This window comes from Rhinichthys klamathensis, unplaced genomic scaffold, assembly GCF_029890125.1.
Source record: "Rhinichthys klamathensis goyatoka isolate OS25496 unplaced genomic scaffold, OSU_Roscu_1.1 h1tg000206l_1, whole genome shotgun sequence".
NCBI classification, from domain to species: domain Eukaryota; kingdom Metazoa; phylum Chordata; class Actinopteri; order Cypriniformes; family Leuciscidae; genus Rhinichthys; species Rhinichthys klamathensis.
Genome location: NW_026606731.1, coordinates 2,946,696 through 2,968,943, shown reverse-complemented (window position 1 = coordinate 2,968,943; position 22,248 = coordinate 2,946,696). Strand labels below are relative to the sequence as shown.

Below are 22,248 nucleotides of genomic sequence, written 5' to 3'. Positions count from 1 at the left end.
CTGCTTTCTCTCTTACTGTATCCTCCTTTCAACCACTTGCATCTTTGACTATTAGCTAACTAACCAAATAATAAACAAGAGCTCAAGTGATTTTTGTTTATGATATATATATTAAAAAGGCTCACAAAAGACACAGGGAGGTATTGCAGCATCCCCAGGGAAGAAGATTGTGAGTGTTGCATGGGGAGTCCTGCAGGACCAGCGCACCTCCATCATTGATGCAGAGGAGGTGAGAGAGGAACATCCCACTCACTGCTGCGCAAATATACTTAACCTGCTGCAACATCACAAAAGAGCGCAAAGCACCCGCTTTTTCATTTATTTACCCGTGAAAACAGCTTTCTCTACGCCTTTTAAGACGTTTGGTTTGGGTAATGCTGCGGTGGAGATGCTGAAGTCCAGATGAGTCGCGTCTCTGTGGTTTAGTTGAGTGTGTGGGCAGAGGAGATCGTCTTCCGATCTGGATTGAACTGAGCGGAACTGAATCCATTAAACCTGATCACAAAGAGAGGATGACCATATCGACATGGGAGGATAATGCCACAGCGGCTCTTTGACTTGTTTTAATTAGTTTGGAAATAAATTGCAAAGCAAAATAATAATAATCTGGGCATCTTTATTCGACGTTTCAAGTCATATTAACCGAATAGCCTACAATCAAACGCGTGATTTGAAGTTGAAGAAATCGTAAATAATGGGAATTTAGCGCCGTCTGACTACTTTTATAATATTTCACATCTGCCAAAAGGAGTTTTTTCTTTCTTTCAGAAGTATTAACTTTGGATTTCCACAATGGCAATAAACACCGATACGGAGTTTGCGAAATCGAATCTGGGGGAGAGCGGCGGCACCCAACCAGCCGAGACCGAGAAACTCCTCGTGACCACCGAGCCCACCGGGGTGAAGACCTCCAGCTCCTTCACGGTCAATGTCGGGGGAGACAAGGATCTCGACGGGGATCAGAACGGCCACAGTCTGCCGCTGAGATCCGGATCAGAGGGGCAGCTCGGATCAGCTCCTCTCTCCCCGTCCAGAGTGAGCCTGAGCCACACATCATCCACCGGTAATGCCGCCCAAGAGCAGCAGAAACCCAAAGACTACCTCATACTGGTCATTTTTTCCTGCTTTTGTCCCGTGTGGCCACTAAGCATCGTTGCGTTGGTCTATTCAATTATGGTGAGTAAACAGTGATCAATAAGTTACAATTGAAATAATTCAAGGTGGGTTTTATTTCGTAATTCAGGCCAAAATTTCCACATTTTATATATTACGGACACGAAATTGTGATAAAAGTACAATACAAAAATCTCTTTTACTTCAATAAACAGTGTCTGTCTGTTGTATGGCAAGCCGTTTTACATTCATTCCTTAAAGCTACTGGTACTAGTATACTAACATAGGTTTAAATTAGCCTAGAAAGTCTGTAGTGACTATTCATAAGTAAACAACACTGTATCTATTCCCCCCCAGTTGAACTCACTGAGCTACAGTCTAATAAATACTGGTAATGTACAATTAAAAAAAGAGAAAAGGCTACTAACAAAACTGAAACCGATAGTAACTATTGGGATAGTTTTACTAAGAAATAAAAAATGTTAATAGTAATGGTAAAAAGTTACTAAATAATATCTAACCATCATTGAATTCATCATAGAATGGAAACGTTACTTACTATTGAGATTCTGACTAGTAGGCATACGGCTACTATGTAATAAGTACAGAGAAAGTGAAAATGATCACTAATAGTTGGATTACTTTTTTAGCAATTAAAACGACGTACTAAAATAGTTAGATACTAGTTAGTTTTAATAGAATTAGTTTAGTTTTAAATTGATACTATTGATTATAATTGCTAAAGTGACTTGCCATACTCTTGCAAATCATATGCAAAAGCACAGGAGCTGCAATGAGAGAGCAGAGCACAAATCCACTGACAGGTGTGATTTACAGCCCTGCATATGCTCGCAGTAAACGGACCTGACTGCGTGCTTGGGAGCTATTCGCCAGAAAATTGGTGCAGACTACATCCACCGCACATAAAGCTCCTACACAGCAGAAACTCTGGGGACTGTGGAGCAAAACAGTCATTTAGGAAGCATAAATGGGGTGTGAATGTTCTTTTAAAGCCAGAAAATGAATGAAAGCCTAATTTTGATTAAAAACATTGTAGAACAAGCTTTAGGTTCAAAACATTTTTTCAAAGCATACAAATATAATAATTAAAAAAGAAGAAGCCAAATATAATCTAAAAAATATAATTATTTCCATCCAAGTAACTTGGAGGACCGCACTGTGAGCGTGCACATGTAGGGTGTACCATTTATCTGTTTAATAAAGACCTAGCCTACAAGAGATTGCATCCATGACATGACTCTCCCTCTGGAAAAAATACTCTTGTTAGCGGATAACAATGTGCCCTGCTTTTTCTGATCAAAGATGAGTGCTTCTGTGTTCACTGTTTCATCCCCTCTCTCTGAAAGAACAGTGAATAAGCAGTGTACAGTATAACCTCAGCAGGATCATACAAATGAGACTTTCCAGCATAGTCACACAAGAGCAGCTTTTAAATATATCACTTCAATAAATGTAATAAGACTTAAGTGAATTTTAAACCATTGTGTGCTCAGTTTTCATTACAGTTTTCAAGTGTTTCAGTGGGACATTGGAGAAACACAAATTAGAGCATTAAATTCTCATCGAGTGTAAAGGCGCCATACAAATGTGCTTCATTTTCTTGTAAAAAAAATCTAAATCCTTTACATAATGCAGAATGCATCGAAACCAATATTCTGCAAACACCTGTTCTACTGACAACGCTCATGCAAATAGCATCTCCCAGCCTTGTATAAGCCTCCAAATAAGCCTTTCTTTCATGCCAACAGAGTGACAGGGGAAACCAGAGCATTGCTGACAATTCAACAGAGGGCAAGACAGATCAATTTAGCCTTCTGCCCTGCTATAACGACCCCTCTGTCTTATTTTGATTCTTAAAGAACCTCTATTATGCTTTTTTTCGGATATTACGTTTCATGTAGTGTGCTATACAGCCGTTTGTAAATGTAAAAGGTCTGCAAAGTTTCAAAGATTAAAGTGGACAAGTTATTGTCTCCCAAAGAAAGAACCGATTCTGAACTACCTGAAATGAGTATGATGAAAATAATTCCAGTCTTACTTCCGGCACGAACCTACTTAGGTTTATAACAAATTTGCGTAATGCCCGCCTATGGTCTTCATTGGCTGTCTATGAACAACGACGCAATCTTTACTGTTCGTATCACTGTGTGCTAGGAAAGCAAAATTCAAGCTGAAATTAAGATATTTCAACCCTTAAGTGCATAAATGTTTTGCCAATCATTATTACATATTCAGGTCTTTACCAACCCAGATCTATATCTATCACGGATGGATCTCTACCGGTTGCGATAATATAAAACTCTCCTGATATTACAATAACAATTACAGAAGAATAAAATAAAGCATATTTTGTTACCTTTTGGAGCTTTGAAAGGTTCAGATTGAGCAGATGTTTTATACCATCATTACTGTCCTCGTCAGAGCTCATTTCCCACATTCAGCATCTGGCTCATATCCACCATCTCAAACATATTCTCAAAACTGTCATTTTCAACATCTTCAAAATCAATATTTTGATCGCTGACAGCTTCTTCACCAGATCCACCATCAAGTGACAGTGACACTAATATTTGATACTGATAGTATAATATTTTATACTTGCTCTGTAGTAAATTGCTGAGCCATTTCAAGTTTTGCTGATGATATTTCCTATTCTTCTGTTTCCTGCCTGCAGTAACTATGAGTGAGATGTCACTTCATTATTGTGTATCAGACATTGCCACCTTTTGGAATAAAGGTGATTTGCACTTATTCAGTCATCAAAGATTCAATTATTGTTGTGCAGAAAAAAAAAAATTCTTACACTGTTACACACCTCGGGTTGTTTTTTATTGTTTATATTGTTTATAATGAATTGATTGAGGAATACTAAGAAGATTGATAACTTTAAAAAATGAATGAGGAGGAGGGCAGTGAATGATGTCCCAGGTCACTAAAGACCTGAGGTATGCGTGTAAGGGTTAATCTGCATTTAGTTTCCAACAGCACTGTAAGTGGTAGACCAATCACAACAGAATGGACTGTCTGACCAATCAGAGCAGAGGAAGCTCTGGGAGAGGAAGGGTTTAGAGAAAACGAATCCTTTATCGAACTGCTTCTGACACTGAGAAAAAGAGTTGATGCTGCAAATGTATATTATGAGAAAATTAAAGTGTTTTTTGACCTTGGATGCATGTAAACCTATTGTAGGAGATCTCCAAAACAGGAACTGTAGGAACCTTTAAAATAGCATAATAACATAACCGTTTTGCTTTAAAAAATAATTTTTATACAAATAAAATAAATACAAAATAGAACTTCTATTACAATTTGGATCATAACTCTTATGTGGGTGAAGTTTAAACTGGAAAATTATTTATTGTTTATTACAAACTAAAACTGCTCAAAACAAAACAACAAAAAGGCAGCTAAAAGAGTGAGAGACAGAGTCATGTTATTGCATATCTTGTTTGGTAAGTTTAAAACATTAAAAGAGACATACAAATTTAAAATAATTATTATCTAATATATAAAAGTATTTATCATTATATTACTTTTGACAAGTTCAGATTTCTGAGACGATCACAATAAAAAGAGAGATGCAACACAATCATCTGATTTAAACTTTAAATCACACTATGCATGCACATTTCATTTAAGAAGTTCACACTTTAGTCATATCGGTGTCACAGGCTAATCATTCTATCATTTTTTCCCCTATTATTCCCAAGTCAATATTTGTGCCTTTCTGAATAAGGTGTCCAACTTTGGCACAACCCTCAGGTCAAGGACAGATTTATAGACCGAAACGGGACTAAAACACTTTCAAAATAAGAGCACAAAGAAGAAATAAGAATAATAGACAATGAAATTGTGAGGCTTTCACTGGTTGCTAGAGGAAGTCTACAAAAAGTGGGATGCTACACAAATATTTGGTTTTATTTTATGTTGGAATCCTATAAGAAAATTCCTTTTTGGATGATTCCAGACTCATGGGCTCATAGCCACAGACATCTAAACAGTTCCTTTCAGCTGAGACCTAGAAATCAATTGTAACTGGCAACATTGCAATGTGCAGGTATGCATTGTAGGTATGCATCAGGAATGCCGAAATCAATGAGCTTATAGAGGCAATACAGTGGCAAATAAGATGTTATGGTAAGCTGAAGCTCATGGAAGCAGAAAGGAATCATTTGCTTGGCATGGGGAGTTGAAGTGAATTTAATTGGACACTCTCAGTGCAATGGGAGGACCAGTAACTGCACACACTGCAGCTTCTGCTGGTAAAATATGGTAAGCAGAGCTGCTGAATGGCTTTGTTTCTGTGTCCATATCTGTGTACATGATATTATAACAGGAATTTGAGACTACAATGGGCTGCCAATATCTGCTTTTCCAGCTTTTCAATATCTCATATGAAATAGCTTTGGGAAATATTGATGCGTTAAGCAGCTTGTTGCTCGTCTCTCAAACAAGCCCTATATTGTAATATGGTATCATCATGTTCTCACAATGCTGAGTGAAACATTACATTATGAAAGCAAACAGCCTGTGAGATCATGTTTCTAGTGCACCTGCTCATGCACTGACAACAGAAGCTTGTTTCCATGTGCAAAATAGAGAGACTGGAGATGAAAAATAAAGAAATAGACTAAATAAATAAATTTAAAACAATAATAATAAAAAAATAGTAATGTACACTGTCCAATAGTAATGTCAGCAGATAAAGTTCAGGGAGGGAACAACATGTCATATGTCAATAATTGTTTTAATGTTTTAATTTCAGATAACCGATAAAGGGCAGATTTAAAAATACTACACTATCGATACAAATTTTTGGTTAAAAGATTGAAAAATAAAACAAAAAACATTTTAAATGTTACAAGCAAATTTAGGCATCACAACATTATACTGCACAGTATGAAAATGTATTCATTTTCAAATTTCCTAAAGAATTGAACTGTGATACTAGATTATTAGTGTTTTTAAATATTCACTTTAAGTGAACATTAGATGATGCCAAAAAAAGCTAATCTAAATATAAAAATAGTGGCAATTAACATGCACAATAAATATACAATATCAACTGATATATTGTATATCCAAAGTGTGTATAAAAAAAAATATAAAAAAAAGAAGAGTAAAATATTTAAATAATGATCTGTAAGGCAATTTTTATCGACCCCTTCACTCAATAAATGTAAAGCTGCACTTCCTTTAATGTTGCCACCTATAGTCATGATTATGGCACGAAAAGAAGGTGGCTACTAATCTATCTATCTATCTATCTATCTATCTATCTATCTATCTATCTATCTATCTATCTATCTATCTATAAATTACAGGAACGTCTGTCTGTCTGTGTGTCTGTGTGTGTGTCTGTCTGTCTGTCCGTCTGTCTGTTAGTTAATCGAATATCTCTCAAACCGTTAGTCCAATGGATTTCAAACTTGACGGGTGTCTTGCTACGGTCACGAGTAAGTGCAGTGCCAAGTTTGACGTTGTTTGGATTAGAGTCTATCTATAAATTACAGGAACGTCTGTCTGTCTGTGTGTCTGTCTGTCTGTCAATCGAATATCGTTAGTCCAATGGATTTCAAACTTGACGGGTGTCTTGCTACGGTCACGAGTAAGTGCAGTGCCGAGTTTGACGTTGTTTGGATTAGAAATGCAAAAGATATTGTTAAATATATCGGTAAAAGAAGCACACATTGAAGTTGTGGTTTAAAAATAAACATTCTGACATTAGAGAGGGTTGTGGTTTAAAAATTGTGGTTTAAAAATAAACATTCTGTCAGCTAAACAATAAGTCAGCCACAATGTTTACTTCTAAATATTGTAGTTATTCAGAAGTAGTTAGTTGTCAGTAGTTAGTTATACATGTAGTTCAATTTATATACTTATTGTACGTCATTATGTCAGTATCAATATTTGCTTTCAACCATGCACAAATAAAAATGTCACTGAACTTTAGCTGTGTAATTGTAACAATGAGCACTCAAACACACCAAACCACACACAAAAACTGATTTTGCACATACATACTGTCAAATCGATTAGTCGCGATTAAAGAATATACAGTAGTACACACACACGTATAATATACAGTAGGCCTATATATAAATATAATATAGCTTATACACAGACAAAACCTATCTATAAATTACAGAAACGTCTGTCTGTGTGTCTGTTATTCGCATATCTCGGTAAAAGAAGCACACCTTGAAGATGTTTAGATGATGTTTAGAAGGTTGTGGTTTAAAAATAAACATTCTGACATTAGAGGTTGTGGTTTAAAAATATCTGAATGGATGGATTTCAAACTTGACAGGTGTCTTGCTATGGGCACGAGCAAGTGCAGTGCCGAGTTTGACGTTGTTTGGATTAGAAATGCAAACGATATTGTTAAATATATCGGTAAAAGAAGCACACATTGGCTTTTGCCACTCTAGCCGCTGGCCATTCTGGCTCATACTGCACACTGAGGCCACTCCCCCTCTCACACTGCACACTGAGTGGCCACTCCCCCCCCTCTCACACTGCACACTGAGCCCACCCCCCTCAACACTGCACACTGAGTGGCCACTCCCCCTCCACACTGCACACTGAGGCCACTCCCCCTCTCACACTGCACACTGAGCCCACCCCCCTCCACACTGCACACTGATGCCACTCCCCCTCTCACACTGCACACTGAGCCCACCCCCCTCTACACTGCACACTGAGTGGCCACTCCCCCTCCACACTGCACACTGAGGCCACTCCCCCTCTCACACTGCACACTGAGTGGCCACTCTCCCTCCACACTGCACACTGAGTGGCCACTCCTCCTCCACACTGCACACTGAGTGGCCACTCCCCCTCCACACTGCGTGGACACTCCCCCTCTCACACTGAGGCCACTCCCCCTCTCACACTGCACACTGAGTGGCCACTCCCCCTCTCACACTGCACACTGAGTGGCCCCTCCACACTGCACACTGAGTGGCCACTCCCCCTCTCACACCGCACACTGAGTGGCCACTCCCCCTCTCACACCGCACACTGAGTGGCCACTCCCCCTCCACCACACTGAGGCCACTCCCCCTCTCACACTGCACACTGAGTGGCCCCTCCCCCTCCACACTGCACACTGAGTGGCCACTCCCCCTCTCACACCGCACACTGAGGCCACTCCCCCTCTCACACTGAGGCCACTCCCCCTCTCACACTGCACACTGAGGCCACTCCCCCTCTCACACTGAGGCCACTCCCCCTCTCACACTGCACACTGAGTGGCCACTCCCCCTCTCACACCGCACACTGAGTGGCCACTCCCCCTCCACACTGCACACTGAGTGGCCACTCCCCCTCCACACTGCACACTGAGTGGCCACTCCCCCTCCACACTGCACACTGAGTGGCCACTCCCCCTCCACACTGAGTGGCCACTCCCCCTCTCACACTGCATACTGAGCCCACCCCCCTCCACACTGCACACTGAGTGGCCACTCCCCCTCCACACTGCGGCCACTCAATGAGCACTCAAACACACCAAACCACACACAAAAACTGATTTTGCACATACATACTGTCAAATCGATTAGTCGCGATTAAAGAATATACAGTAGTACACACACACGTATAATATACAGTAGGCCTATATATAAATATAATATAGCTTATACACAGACAAAACCTATCTATAAATTACAGAAACGTCTGTCTGTGTGTCTGTTATTCGCATATCTCGGTAAAAGAAGCACACCTTGAAGATGTTTAGATGATGTTTAGAAGGTTGTGGTTTAAAAATAAACATTCTGACATTAGAGGTTGTGGTTTAAAAATATCTGAATGGATGGATTTCAAACTTGACAGGTGTCTTGCTATGGGCACGAGCAAGTGCAGTGCCGAGTTTGACGTTGTTTGGATTAGAAATGCAAACGATATTGTTAAATATATCGGTAAAAGAAGCACACATTGGCTTTTGCCACTCTAGCCGCTGGCCATTCTGGCTCATACTGCACACTGAGGCCACTCCCCCTCTCACACTGCACACTGAGTGGCCACTCCCCCCCCTCTCACACTGCACACTGAGCCCACCCCCCTCCACACTGCACACTGAGTGGCCACTCCCCCTCCACACTGCACACTGAGGCCACTCCCCCTCTCACACTGCACACTGAACCCACCCCCCTCCACACTGCACACTGAGTGGCCACTCCCCCTCCACACTGCACACTGATGCCACTCCCCCTCTCACACTGCACACTGAGCCCACCCCCCTCTACACTGCACACTGAGTGGCCACTCCCCCTCCACTCCCTGCACACTGAGTGGCCACTCTCCCTCCACACTGCACACTGAGTGGCCACTCCTCCTCCACACTGCACACTGAGTGGCCACTCCCCCTCCACACTGCGTGGACACTCCCCCTCTCACACTGAGGCCACTCCCCCTCTCACACTGCACACTGAGTGGCCACTCCCCCTCTCACACTGCACACTGAGTGGCCCCTCCACACTGCACACTGAGTGGCCACTCCCCCTCTCACACCGCACACTGAGTGGCCACTCCCCCTCTCACACCGCACACTGAGTGGCCACTCCCCCTCCACCACACTGAGGCCACTCCCCCTCTCACACTGCACACTGAGTGGCCCCTCCCCCTCCACACTGCACACTGAGTGGCCACTCCCCCTCTCACACCGCACACTGAGGCCACTCCCCCTCTCACACTGAGGCCACTCCCCCTCTCACACTGCACACTGAGGCCACTCCCCCTCTCACACTGAGGCCACTCCCCCTCTCACACTGCACACTGAGTGGCCACTCCCCCTCTCACACCGCACACTGAGTGGCCACTCCCCCTCCACACTGCACACTGAGTGGCCACTCCCCCTCCACACTGCACACTGAGTGGCCACTCCCCCTCCACACTGCACACTGAGTGGCCACTCCCCCTCCACACTGAGTGGCCACTCCCCCTCTCACACTGCATACTGAGCCCACCCCCCTCCACACTGCACACTGAGTGGCCACTCCCCCTCCACACTGCGGCCACTCCCCCTCTCACACTGAGGCCACTCCCCCTCTCACACTGCACACTGAGTGGCCACTCGCCCTCTCACACTGCGGCCACTCCCCCTCTCACACTGCACACTGAGTGGCCACTCCCCCTCTCACACTGCACACTGAGTGGCCCCTCCACACTGCACACTGAGTGGCCACTCCCCCTCTCACACCGCACACTGAGTAGCCACTCCCCCTCTCACACTGCACACTGAGTGGCCACTCCCCCTCTCACACTGCACACTGAGTGGCCACTCCCCCTCCACCACACTGAGGCCACTCCCCCTCTCACACTGCACACTGAGTGGCCCCTCCCCCTCCACACTGCACACTGAGTGGCCACTCCCCCTCTCACACCGCACACTGAGGCCACTCCCCCTCTCACACTGAGGCCACTCCCCCTCTCACACTGCACACTGAGTGGCCACTCCCCCTCTCACACCGCACACTGAGTGGCCACTCCCCCTCTCACACCGCACACTGAGTGGCCACTCCCCCTCTCACACTGCACACTGAGTGGCCACCCCCCTCTCACACTGCACACTGAGTGGCCACTCCCCCTCCACACCGCACACTGAGTGGACACTCCCCCTCTCACACTGAGGCCACTCCCCCTCTCACACTGCACACTGAGTGGCCACTCCCCCTCTCACACTGCACACTGAGTGGCCACTCCCCCTCTCACACTGCACACTGAGTGGCCACTCCCCCTCTCACACTGCACACTGAGTGGCCACTCCCCCTCTCACACTGCACACTGAGTGGCCACTCCCCCCTCACACTGAGTGGCCACTCCCCCTCTCACACTGCACACTGAGTGGCCACTCCCCCTCTCACACTGCACACTGAGTGGCCACTCCCCCTCTCACACTGCACACTGAGTGGCAACTCCCCCCTCACACTGCACACTGAGTGGCCACTCCCCCTCTCACACTGCACACTGAGTGGCCACTCCCCCCTCACACTGCACACTGAGTGGCCACTCCCCCTCTCACACTGCACAGTGAGTGGCCACTCCCCCTCTCACACTGCACACTGAGTGGCCACTCCCCCCTCACACTGCACACTGAGTGGCCACCCCCCTCTCACACTGCACACTGAGTGGCCACTCCCCCTCTCACACTGCACACTGAGTGGCCACTCCCCAAAATAAACATTCTGACATTAGAGGGTTGTGGTCTAAAAATATCTGAATATTATATTTTATTCATGGCCATCATTTGTAGTAGCCTATTCACAAACTGTTTGCTCAAGCGTATAGCGTTTTCTTAGAGTTAACTGTGTAGCTGCTCCAGCCAAGGTCTAAACCTCCCCTGAATCGCCGCCCATTTTGTGGATGTTAACTGAATCTGTAAGTCAGCTACACTGTTTAATTCTGAATACTATATTTTATTCTGGTGCACTATCGTTTTCTCAGAGTTTAGGCTCCTGTGTAGTAGTAGCCTAGGCTATTCAGCAACTCAAACATACCAAACCAACAATTACTAAAAACAGATTTTGCACGGGCATTGCACTAGTAATAATAATTGCAGAAGAACAGTTAGTTAAACAAAAAAACGAAATATTCTTGAATGTGGCTTTAAATATTACTGTCAATATAATCGAATTAACACAAAAATATTATAGTATTGGTTTGTTGTTGAAAATGAATTTATTTTGGGCTAAAAAAAGAAAAACAAAGAGAGGGGACTTTGCCTCCATTGTGCAGGTTTTCTACAGTCACTCTGGCATGGCTGTTTATAATTAATGGCTCAGGCTTGTGAGGGAACGTTAAGAGCTACTGCTCACTCCCAGGCTGCAGCAGGAGAGGTTGAGAGGGGGAGGGGAGCTTTCCTCTGTGTCTATGGGAGAAAGTGAGGAGAAAAGGGGGTCATCAAATCAGCCCAGAAGAATTGGCAAATACTTTCCAGTTCATGAGAAATATATTACAAGCCAAAGCTCCTGGGGAATCAGCGTTATCCATTTGCCGTGTCACTGGACCACACCCCTCCTCTGCTCGGAAAAGCCGCACACAGCCCATTAGAATCCACTGGCATTTCTAAGCATTCTCTAAACCGCAGTCAGGCAAAATGCACCTTAAAACACAAAGAGCCGGAAGCTGCATTCCTGCATCACGACGGCATACTGCACTGTCATCCTGCTAAATGAAAGCAGGTGAGAACGGCCGTGAGATTGAAACGCAAGAATGGCAGATGGCATTTTACTACACAGTATTTTCAAAAAGACTCCCACTGATTAAAAGTGCTGACACAGCTTTTCGCAGTGATTAGTCTTGGGAATCAATAACGTTGTGCTGCTCCAGTCAGTCACATATTATACCCCTGCTAGGATGTCCGAGCCAGTCTGCAGTAGGCTATTTGAACAGAGACGATGAGTTGGTTAGCAGAGAGGGAAGGGTACAGCTCCGGATCTAAAGCGCCATAGGAGTTGATCTACATCTGCAAAACAGATATTTGAATATATATCACAAGACAAAATAACTGAAGCTACACAAATTATACTGTTCAGATGCTGCTGTTATAGTAGTATAACGTTCGTTGCATAAGTCCCCCAGTTGTGCCAAATCTGGACATCAACATCGAGTCTTGCTCAAATTGACAAACTTGATGGTCTAGGAGGAAACACAATGATTTGTTTGCGTGTGTGTGCACGTATACACTACCGTTCAAAGGTTTGGGGTTACGATTTATTTTTAAAGAATATTTATGTTGTTACAATAGATTTCGATTTCAAATAATTACTGTTCTTTTGAACTTGAATCCTGTAAAAATGCATCACGGTTTCCACAAAAATATTTGTTTTCAATATTGATAATAAGAAAATGTTTCGTACCAAATCAGCAAAAATTCAGCTTTGCCATCACAGAAATAAATTACATTTTGAAATATTTCAAATAGAAAACAGTAATAGCATTTTAATTATAATTGTAATACTGCTACTGTTTTTACTGATTTTTTTTTACCAAATAAATGCAGTCTTGGTGAGCATAAGAGATTTCTTTCAATTAAAAAAAAAAAAATCCTATTGACCCAACCCTAAACTTCTGAATGGTACTGCACATATATATTTTACAATCTTTGATAAAGACACGCATTCAGATTCTGTAAATGGCATGAGGAGAATTCAATACTGTGGATCCAAAAGCAACAGGTAAACTGCAGCTTGACTTTGTGGAAGCAGAGCCTCCCTGTGGGTGAGGGAAGATTGTGTGTATGTGATGGGCAAAGCTCTTCAGTTTCTCCAACAAAACCAGTTTGATAGAGCTGTAATCCTATCTGCTATTGTCCTACCGTCTGCTCTAAGTGAACGCTGAAGACATGATTAAGAGGATAATGGTTCCACAGACGGCCTTTAAGTCTTTGCTTGTACATTCACTAGGGATGAATGTGAAGGTGGCTTCCTACTGTTTGTAAACTGTCTGCAACATTAAGGATTTCTGCCAATATTTATAACTCATTTTCAACATTTGAATTTTTCTTTTCTCAACTTGACAAAGATCATCTTAAAAGGATAGTTCATATAATTTACTCACCCTCTTGTCGTTCCAAACCTGCATGCAATTTTTTATTTTGTGGAACACAAAGGAAGATGTTTTGAAGAACGTTTGGAACCAAACACCATTTGAGCCAACTGACTTCCATTGTTTGGCCATTTCTTATGTTTCACAGAAGAATAAAAGTCACACAGGTTTGGAAGAACAGAATTTTTCATATTTCGAGTGAACGATAACTTTGTCATATGTCATAATAATATAGAGTAACAAGCGTTTCCCCAAACTAGTTTGTAATAGTACATCATCATGGGAGCATAGGAGCTATAGGTACTGAACTAATGCTGAAACCAAAAAGTAGTTTGAAAATACATAAGTGTGTGAAAACTGTTACAGGGTCACATCCGAAAAATATAAAAATAAAAACTAATTTTAACAAAAACTATAATAGTATCTCAATAATACTTAATAACACTGTAAATAATATAATGTGTGTCCCGTTGTCTCTGGTAAACTGAAAAAAAAAAAAAGAGAAATATGAAGTTGCACAAGCTACAAGGCTCTTCTACGCCCTACTTGCGTAGATAACAATGCTTTTGGGAATCAAGCCGTACATTTTAAGTTCAACTTGCTTGCTATTAAAAGTGCTTCGGGAAGCTTCAGGGAGTCCATTCAGCACCTTGGACAGCAACGTCACTCCCGAGACTCCTGAGTTTCTTTGATGATAACATGAGATTGCGTCACATCGCAAGATGAAAAAAGACACCTACGTAATGGAGGATAGAATAAGCATTTGAGGGTGGGGAGATTTGGTTGGGCACTGTGTCAGAGGCTTTTTCCTGCACAATCTATTGCTCAGTATTGATTCCTTTAATGCAGTCTACTGGAGAGGCTCTCTCTAGGGAACACTGACCATCTAATGGGTGGCTGTGGCATAGGGCTGCACTAATAAGGAAACACGTTTATATCTTATCCTGTATTCAAATCACTTGAACAATTCAGAGTCACCTCTGACCTTTTGCTTCCTTGCTAGATTTCAGCCAATGATTTAACTGAAAAAAAAAAGAGTATTGAAACAGATTATATTGTGCATACTTTTTTGTTAAGAGATTTTTGTGACATTCTCTCTTTTTTGTCTCGCTACAGTCCAGAAACAGTCTACAGCAGGGGGATATGGATGGGGCGAGACGCCTGGGACGCTTGGCTCGCCTGCTTAGCTGTGTGGCTATCATCGTGGGCCTCCTTAGCATCATAATCTATGTGGTGGTTGCAGGTACGTCTTATTACAAGCTTTGATTGTGTTATCTAGATAGATGTGACACGCTCTATTATTTTGAGTGGGAAATCACAATGAGCCATCTCCATTTGTGGAGAAATGTGATAAGCAAAAAACTTGAATTTGGACTGTTTTGTGTTGTTTTTGATAAAATAAAAGTCTTGGCTTTCAGATTATGCTAACTTCATCAAGAAAATAAAATACATTTCGTTTTGATGCTGCATTCTAATACGCTGATTTTGGTGCTCAAGAACCATTTCGTATTATTATAAATGCTTAATATTTTAGTGGAAACTGATACTTTTTTCAGGATTCTTTGATGAATAGAAAGTTCAAAAGAACAGCTAAATAGAACTATTTTGTAACAATGTTTTTACTGTCATTTTTGATCAATTTAATGTGTCCTGGATGAATAAAAATGATCAACTTATTAATAAAATCTTTACTTAACATAATTATTTGATATGTTTGAATAAGTTACATAATTCTGTCAGAAATATCTGAAAATAGTTTTGAGGAGATTTTCTTAAAAACAAGTTATGACGGCCACCATTTACATGATTATACTGTATATCTACAACAGTTTGGAGTAGACATAATTATATAACAGAAATTCATTCAGACTCGACATTAGTTTCTAGGCCGAAATGACTCAAAATGATGGAGCAGGTCACATACTATTGTTTGATAGGTTGATTATATTTCCACACTCAATGTTGCTGTTATGATTCATATGCTCTTTTTTTCTGTTCTATCCTCAGTAACTGGAAAGGGGATTAAGTAAGAAGAGAAACCCATCTACAGCACTACTGAAAAACTCACACACAACGTAATTAAAATAAGTCTCCCTCTTAACAATAATGCCACAGAAGTTGAAAAATAAACGAGGACTGTAGCATCTAAATAAGATCTGATTAAATATCAAAAATGCATGCAGTAGGTTAGCATGCTCAGTGAAAAAAAAAAAAAAACTAAATCCCATATGTTAAAAAGAATGGTGATGGCTTGCATTATGTAAATGAGAAACATTGATGTTTCGGCAAGAAATCGCCTGAGAAAGACACAAAGGACGAGGGGACGTTTGAAAACATGGCTACGACTGGCAAGCTGCATTTTAACCTTATATTACTCCTGGTTGATCTTGCATTCATAAATTATGCACAGAAATATTTGCAATATAACTACTGATGTATGTTTTATAAAAAGATTTATATGTGGAGTTTAAGCTATGGGAACAAACTAGGGATGACAAGACTGTTAGAAGCCTTGTCAGACTTAACAGTAATGGTCATTGGGGTTGGAGTTTTCATTTTTGTTTATTTATTTTGTAGGTTTTGATTATAAAAATGACCACCTGCATGCCTGATCTTGTATGTGAATAACTGTCAGCATTTTTCATTACTATCTTTTTTATTTATTTATCTGTGAGAGTAGTGGGTATCTATCTACAGATGGGAATGTACATCATTGTCCAGTGCTATATTCTCTCAATGGCTCTGTCCTAGCCATGGGGCTCCACTACACGTCCTGTACTAGTATAGTTTCCTTCAGAGAGGTAAGACTGTTACGTTACGCATGCCAGGCCCCTCTCTCCTGACAAAAACTGCTGGAGCATGGACATTCACCTAGAGGCATGCAACGGCCAGCACCATTCTGTGCCAAGACCTTTATATCAGTATCCTAAACAAATCACGGGACTACTCATCTTTTCCAGGGTTCTTTCCAGGACAGAATGCCAGTCTCCCCGTCATAAATTTCCCTACTTAACCCTTATAAATATGAGATATATATCAGCATATTTATAGAAATATTTAGGCATGCTGTGGGTGGACAAAACACTTTTTTATCTTCACCAAGAATGAGCTTGTTTAAGGGACTTTTCTTTGACACGTCTCACAGTGTTGATTGCATCTCTGTGACTGCTTATTAAGACAAACTTACACAAATTAAATATGAGATTGTAAAAATGGAGATTGTACAGATACATAACAGCACTTATCTGGTTAGTTAGACTGAGGGACGGTTAGGATGGACACATTCCACAGCACAGTCTATTGATCTGTTTCATTCATACCTAATTAAGTATTTTACTGCCCTTTCCTAGATTTCTAAGCACTTTATCACTTATTTTTCATCATCATTCTCATGTCCTGACAATACTTTTGTATGACCTTCATGTGTAATCTCCTGAATCTAGACTGTTAGCAACTCAACACCTAAGACTTCATTTATAACCATTGTACTGTATAATTTACTGTTTTGTGAATTCATGTGATCTAATGCTCCTTTTTTCTGGAAATTGATCTTACTCATAACTCTTTTGTTCACTTTAAACAATTTTGTTAACTGTGTAGTTCATAATAACCATTAGGCCAAAATGAATGAGATGCAAAAATGCTGCTATGTGTCTTTTAAAACTGTGATTTGTGTACAAAATATGTTTTTCTATGTACCTTTGCAAGTGTGAAATAAACATTAACATGCATGGTCCACAACTTGCTTGCAGCTATTGATCCTGTACAGCAGTGGTGGAGAAACATAAGCAAGGAAATTACTGCATTAGCAAAAGCATACCACACAAAGAAACAAAGGAAGACAACAACTTTCAAAGCCTTCCTGCCCCCTGCACATATTCACAAGCCTCATTTTTCATGCTCCTGACTATCGCTACTGTAAATAATGCATGGCTAAGGAAATGGCACAAGATCTACTGGCTGATTTTGCACTTCCCTGGTTCTCTGATCTCTAAGTATGGCCCTCTGCCCAGCCTCACTCCAGCACTCAGCACTAACCGTGCTCTCTCACTCACAGTGACACAAAGTGTTTAAGTACACACAAATCTAGCCACCAGCTTAAATGGACTGAAGTGCCATCATTAGTCATCTAGGATCACAATCGGAAATGGTTTTATTTGCTTAGAAGAAACCATGATAAAACCATAGAGCTTTTTGTCAGCTGAACACCAAGGACCTAAATTATTTATTTGATGTGAGATGTCAAAGAATGTAAATCTTTTAAAATATAATGAATTTTAAAACCTCTTTGGATGTCGATTTTTTCAGTTATAAATTTTAATGTAATTCGGCACTGGCTTTTCAGAATATCACAAATGTGGCCTATATTCCTGTTCGGGAAACCCTGACATGGATATTTCTGATTTAAAACAGAGATTCTCAATGTTAAAGTAGACTTTAACAAAGCTCACTGGGGGCTAATTTAAAACGAGATAAAACAAGTATTGAAATAAGCCACTTTTTTAATTTTAATTCACTCGTTCCTTTGAAGAACCAGGGTTCACATGGTCCTAAAAAAAAAAAGAAAAAAAAAAAAAAAAGAGGTAGCCTAATTTTAAAAGTGATTTCAAGACCTGGAAGAGTAATGTAAATTAAAATCTCCAGGGGCATTTTTATAATTAATATATTTTTATGAATATGCATGCCACAAATAAAATATTTCATCAGGAAGAAATTGTGTAGAAAATATCTTTTAATCCTTATCCAGTAAATCACAAACAACATGGAGAAGTTCTTTGAATATTGTTGACAAGATTTAATGGTAATGCACCAGCCTCAACTATCTAGTTTAGCTTTGCATACTCAGGGTTAAATTTCCATATTCCTCTCGACTGGCTTCAAATGTGGTTAATAAGATTTACACAAGAAGGGCATGTTTCTGGATCAACATCCTTTGTTGGTGCAGTAATGTACCTACAAATCAATGGCCTCTTAGTTTAGGAGTAGGGTTAGGGCACAGGACACCATTCAGGAGATGGTTTAACTCTAAGGGTTAGTGTAAGGGCTACACTTGGTTTAAAATGTGTTGATCCAGGATTACATCCTACTTTTGATAAATTGTGTTGCACTTTCAAGCGAATGAATAGGTCTCAAGATCAAACTCTTCGCAAAATCAAAAAACGTGAAGACATACAAACGAGAGACAAGGGATGCTCCCCACAAAGATGCAAAGTAGCATTTGAGTATTTACTGAACTTGCAGTATAATGTAGGCCAGGGGTGTCCAATCCTGCTTGTGGAGGGTCATTATTTTGCAGAGTTCAGCTCCAAACCTGATCAAAATCACCTGAACCAGACATAATCATGTTCAGAATCAGATCCCTAGTTCAGTAGTCAGGGCACTGATCAGGGAGTCGGCCATTTTAAGAGCTGCATCAATCGCAAAATCCTTCCAGTGCACCGAAACCTTCGTTCTTTGTTCCCTAAAAAGTCCTACAATGCAGCGTGAATACCAGGGAACATTGATGCTCACCACGTTCCCTTAACAGAAGTTCCGAAGTGTGAAACTTGTGAAACAAGTGTTGGACGTATATGTAACAAGTATTTATAATAATGTACTTTAAAATACATTAAAATATGTCAGAAAGATATCAGTTCTGCTGTTGTTCATAAATACCAGTAGTGATGTTGTACAATGAGGACCCTGGAAATAGCGCCATCAGTGTCCCAATGTGCAGTGAGCAAGTCCTTCCTAATGACCGAATTCGTGTACACAATATACTGATTCACAACCTATAGAGAAACTATAGAGAGCTGATTGAGACGCACCCAAGATACTTCCAGGCAAGTGTGTTTGGGCAGGTTGGACTCTGGAGCTAAACTCTGCAGGACATTGGCCCTCCAGGAGCAGGATAAGACACCCCTGATATAAGCTGATTTTCACTACTGTCACTCAAGAGTAACTTCAGGTTACGTGTCTCGCTCAAGGGCACGATGGTGACAGAGCAAGATTGTGATCTCTGCAAGTCTCCAGTTTCAGACTCACACTGACTACTCAGCATCTGTAACTTCTTGGAAAGCAGCCCAGGAAACCAAGTATTATATGACCCCCCTCTTCCTATTCACACTCAACTCATGAATTACTACACGGCTGCAAATATGGATTAAAAATCAAGCAGAGAGGGCTTCATTTTATAGTGATAAGTTCAGAGAACAGTCTACTTTAACCTTAACAGAGCCAAGAAATAAAGACTCTAAAATATTCAAGTGCTGCCATACCTCAAAATTCATGAATAGGTAACGTGTGTCATGTCTCCGTTCTCACCTCAGATCAGATAGAAGTCCCATGATTATAAGATCACTAGGAAAGAACAAAATAAAGCAACATGTAGAGCAAAATAAAACAATGTGGAAATGACAAAGATTTATTCATTTATTCTCTGGGTTGGTGTAAAGAGAACACGTTTCAGTCAGCAGAGGAGGAGAGGAGAGGTGATGACGTCTTCCTGTGGAGTTCTGTGGGTGGCCAACCTTCCAAACGACTGCTGCAGTAACTCTACTACAGACACACTTAGGCAGAGAAAACAACAACGTACCTCCTTTGTGACATTAAAACATCTTCATCTACAATACAAAGAAACTATCAGAAAATATGGTGAGAAACCCATACTGTGATGTTTTGTGATCATCCTTTGGTCAACGAGGCCCATTTCATCTGTAAAAGACCCTCAGTCCCTCAAAATTTGTACTGTATTTCAGGACACTAGGTCAATGTATGGACTGGAAGAGTAGGAGACTGATGTGACCTTTAGATAATGGACCCACAGAGAATACAGGAAAAAAGGAGGAAAGATTTCTTAGTTTCAAAGAGCTCATATTAGTTTATTGTTTTGGGCAGCCAATGTCTCCATTGAGTGATTGTATCGAGTTTGTGTAAACACTCTCTCTATGCGCCTATGGAAAAACCTCAGGCAAACAGATTCCATCAGTCTAAGAAGAACTATAGCCAGTCTGACTGCTCCAAATGTGGCAGACACATCAAAAAAGGATCAGTACAGAAGAGATGCTCAGCAGAAAAAGCTCACTTTTATGGATGGGACATCATTTGCCAACATAAGAGGGAAAGAGAAACAGGCGTGTGATAAGGCTCACAATCCTTTTTTCTTTTTTCTACAACCATGCTGCATAGTGTGCTGGTCTTACCTCTACATGCAATCACTGTGCTATTTTTTTCATTTTCCAGGGATCGATGCTTTATAGCTTGTATATTCATCACATTAAAGTTCTGGTCTGATTCTGTCTCTCAAGCTCCAGTTCCATTGCAGGCTTGTTGGTTTATCCAGGTATTCCTAACTGGAACCTGATCTAAACTTTGAAACACACCAGTAAAGTCATTAAGAATTAGCACCTTGAAAGAGAAGGGTTAGAAATCACATGAGCTGCAATGCAACCATTTTATTGTTGGGCTCTTATTTTCCCAAACTCCGTGCAGGGCAATATGTCATTGTTAAGAGAGTTTAGAAATATCTAAAAAATAGAAGCTTTAGAGTACGGACCTCTAATGTTTCACACACATTTTTAATATTCTGTATATGAATAATTTATTAATTCACAAAGTACACAGCATGATGAGAAACCCTCTTACTAAAAGGATCATCAAATTAAAACCCTCTTCCGATTAATAATATACAGGAACACCACAACTCCATGTTGATGCTTCACAGAATCGCTCTTTTCTCAAAGCCAATGTATTATTATATGCTCTTTGAAATCTATTCCTGTTAGTAATTTGGTCTCCAGTCCCAGTTCACATCTGAACAGCGCATTGTTTGTAGTACAGAAACAAAAAAAAAGGCTCTTAGAGCTAAAACCCTTCTGATGCTAATTACAAATAATGTCCATGCTGGCCACAATCAATCCTGTTTCCAGACTAGGCCATGTGGGCTTCAGCTTTGTGGGCCCCAATAGTCCACCTCTCATTGAGCCCTTTCTCAAGGCTTTGCCACCTCTTTGCAGAACACCCCCTAAAAGTAGTCGGTTAGCTCCCCTGTTTGTCAGTGAAATGCATATAGCAGCAGAAGGATGGTGCAGATGCCAATGACTCCTCCCAGAATTAATGAGTCCCGCCTCTTCCTCAAGTTGATCCGCTGTATTAGGTTATTGATGGCAGGGAAACGATCTAAAGTAGGGGTAGGTTAAGAAAATGCAGGGATACAGTAGATTGCCTTTCCTCAAAAACTGACAGCAAGTATTTTTAAGTTGCAATTTTTCACATTTTTTGTAAGCCCATAACATATGGGCTTGTCCTATATAAATGTGACCTATATAGGTAGAGGTGAGCTCTTCAAATGACATTTTGTAGAAATCTACACTTTTATAGGAAACCTACTGTATAGGTCCTGCATACTAGGGATGTATAGATAATGCAATTCTGATTAACGATACCAATAAGCCGATAATTACAAAATAAAAGGTCAATATTAAAATGATGTCCTATTTTGTCTAAAATAAAACACTAACCAAAATCTAACTACTAAAATAAAAAAGTAAAAAAATTTAATTACACTAAAATAAAAACTAAAATGTT

General features: G+C 40.9%; 3 protein-coding genes across 3 annotated transcripts in view; 2 read left to right on the top strand and 1 right to left on the bottom strand.

Annotated features, from left to right (window-relative positions):
• exo5 (exonuclease 5) overlaps nucleotides 1-22,248 on the top strand; it is a 274,495-nt gene that overhangs the window by 99,403 nt on the left and 152,844 nt on the right. The gene's annotated exons all lie outside the window — the stretch shown is intronic.
• On the top strand, nucleotides 173-16,006 carry trarg1a (trafficking regulator of GLUT4 (SLC2A4) 1a). The gene is made up of 3 exons (XM_056263460.1): nucleotides 173-1,176; nucleotides 14,800-14,926; nucleotides 15,691-16,006. The coding sequence occupies exons 1-3, from the start codon at nucleotides 793-795 to the stop codon at nucleotides 15,711-15,713; spliced, it is 534 nt and encodes a 177-aa protein (XP_056119435.1). The 5' UTR covers nucleotides 173-792; the 3' UTR covers nucleotides 15,714-16,006.
• The window catches only part of gosr1 (golgi SNAP receptor complex member 1), a 38,995-nt gene continuing 37,843 nt past the window's right edge, over nucleotides 21,097-22,248 (bottom strand). Inside the window, exon 9 of the mRNA XM_056263458.1 lies at nucleotides 21,097-21,840. Within this exon, the coding sequence (XP_056119433.1) occupies nucleotides 21,716-21,840 (125 nt within the window). The 3' untranslated portion in view covers nucleotides 21,097-21,715. The remainder of the gene's footprint in view (nucleotides 21,841-22,248) is intronic.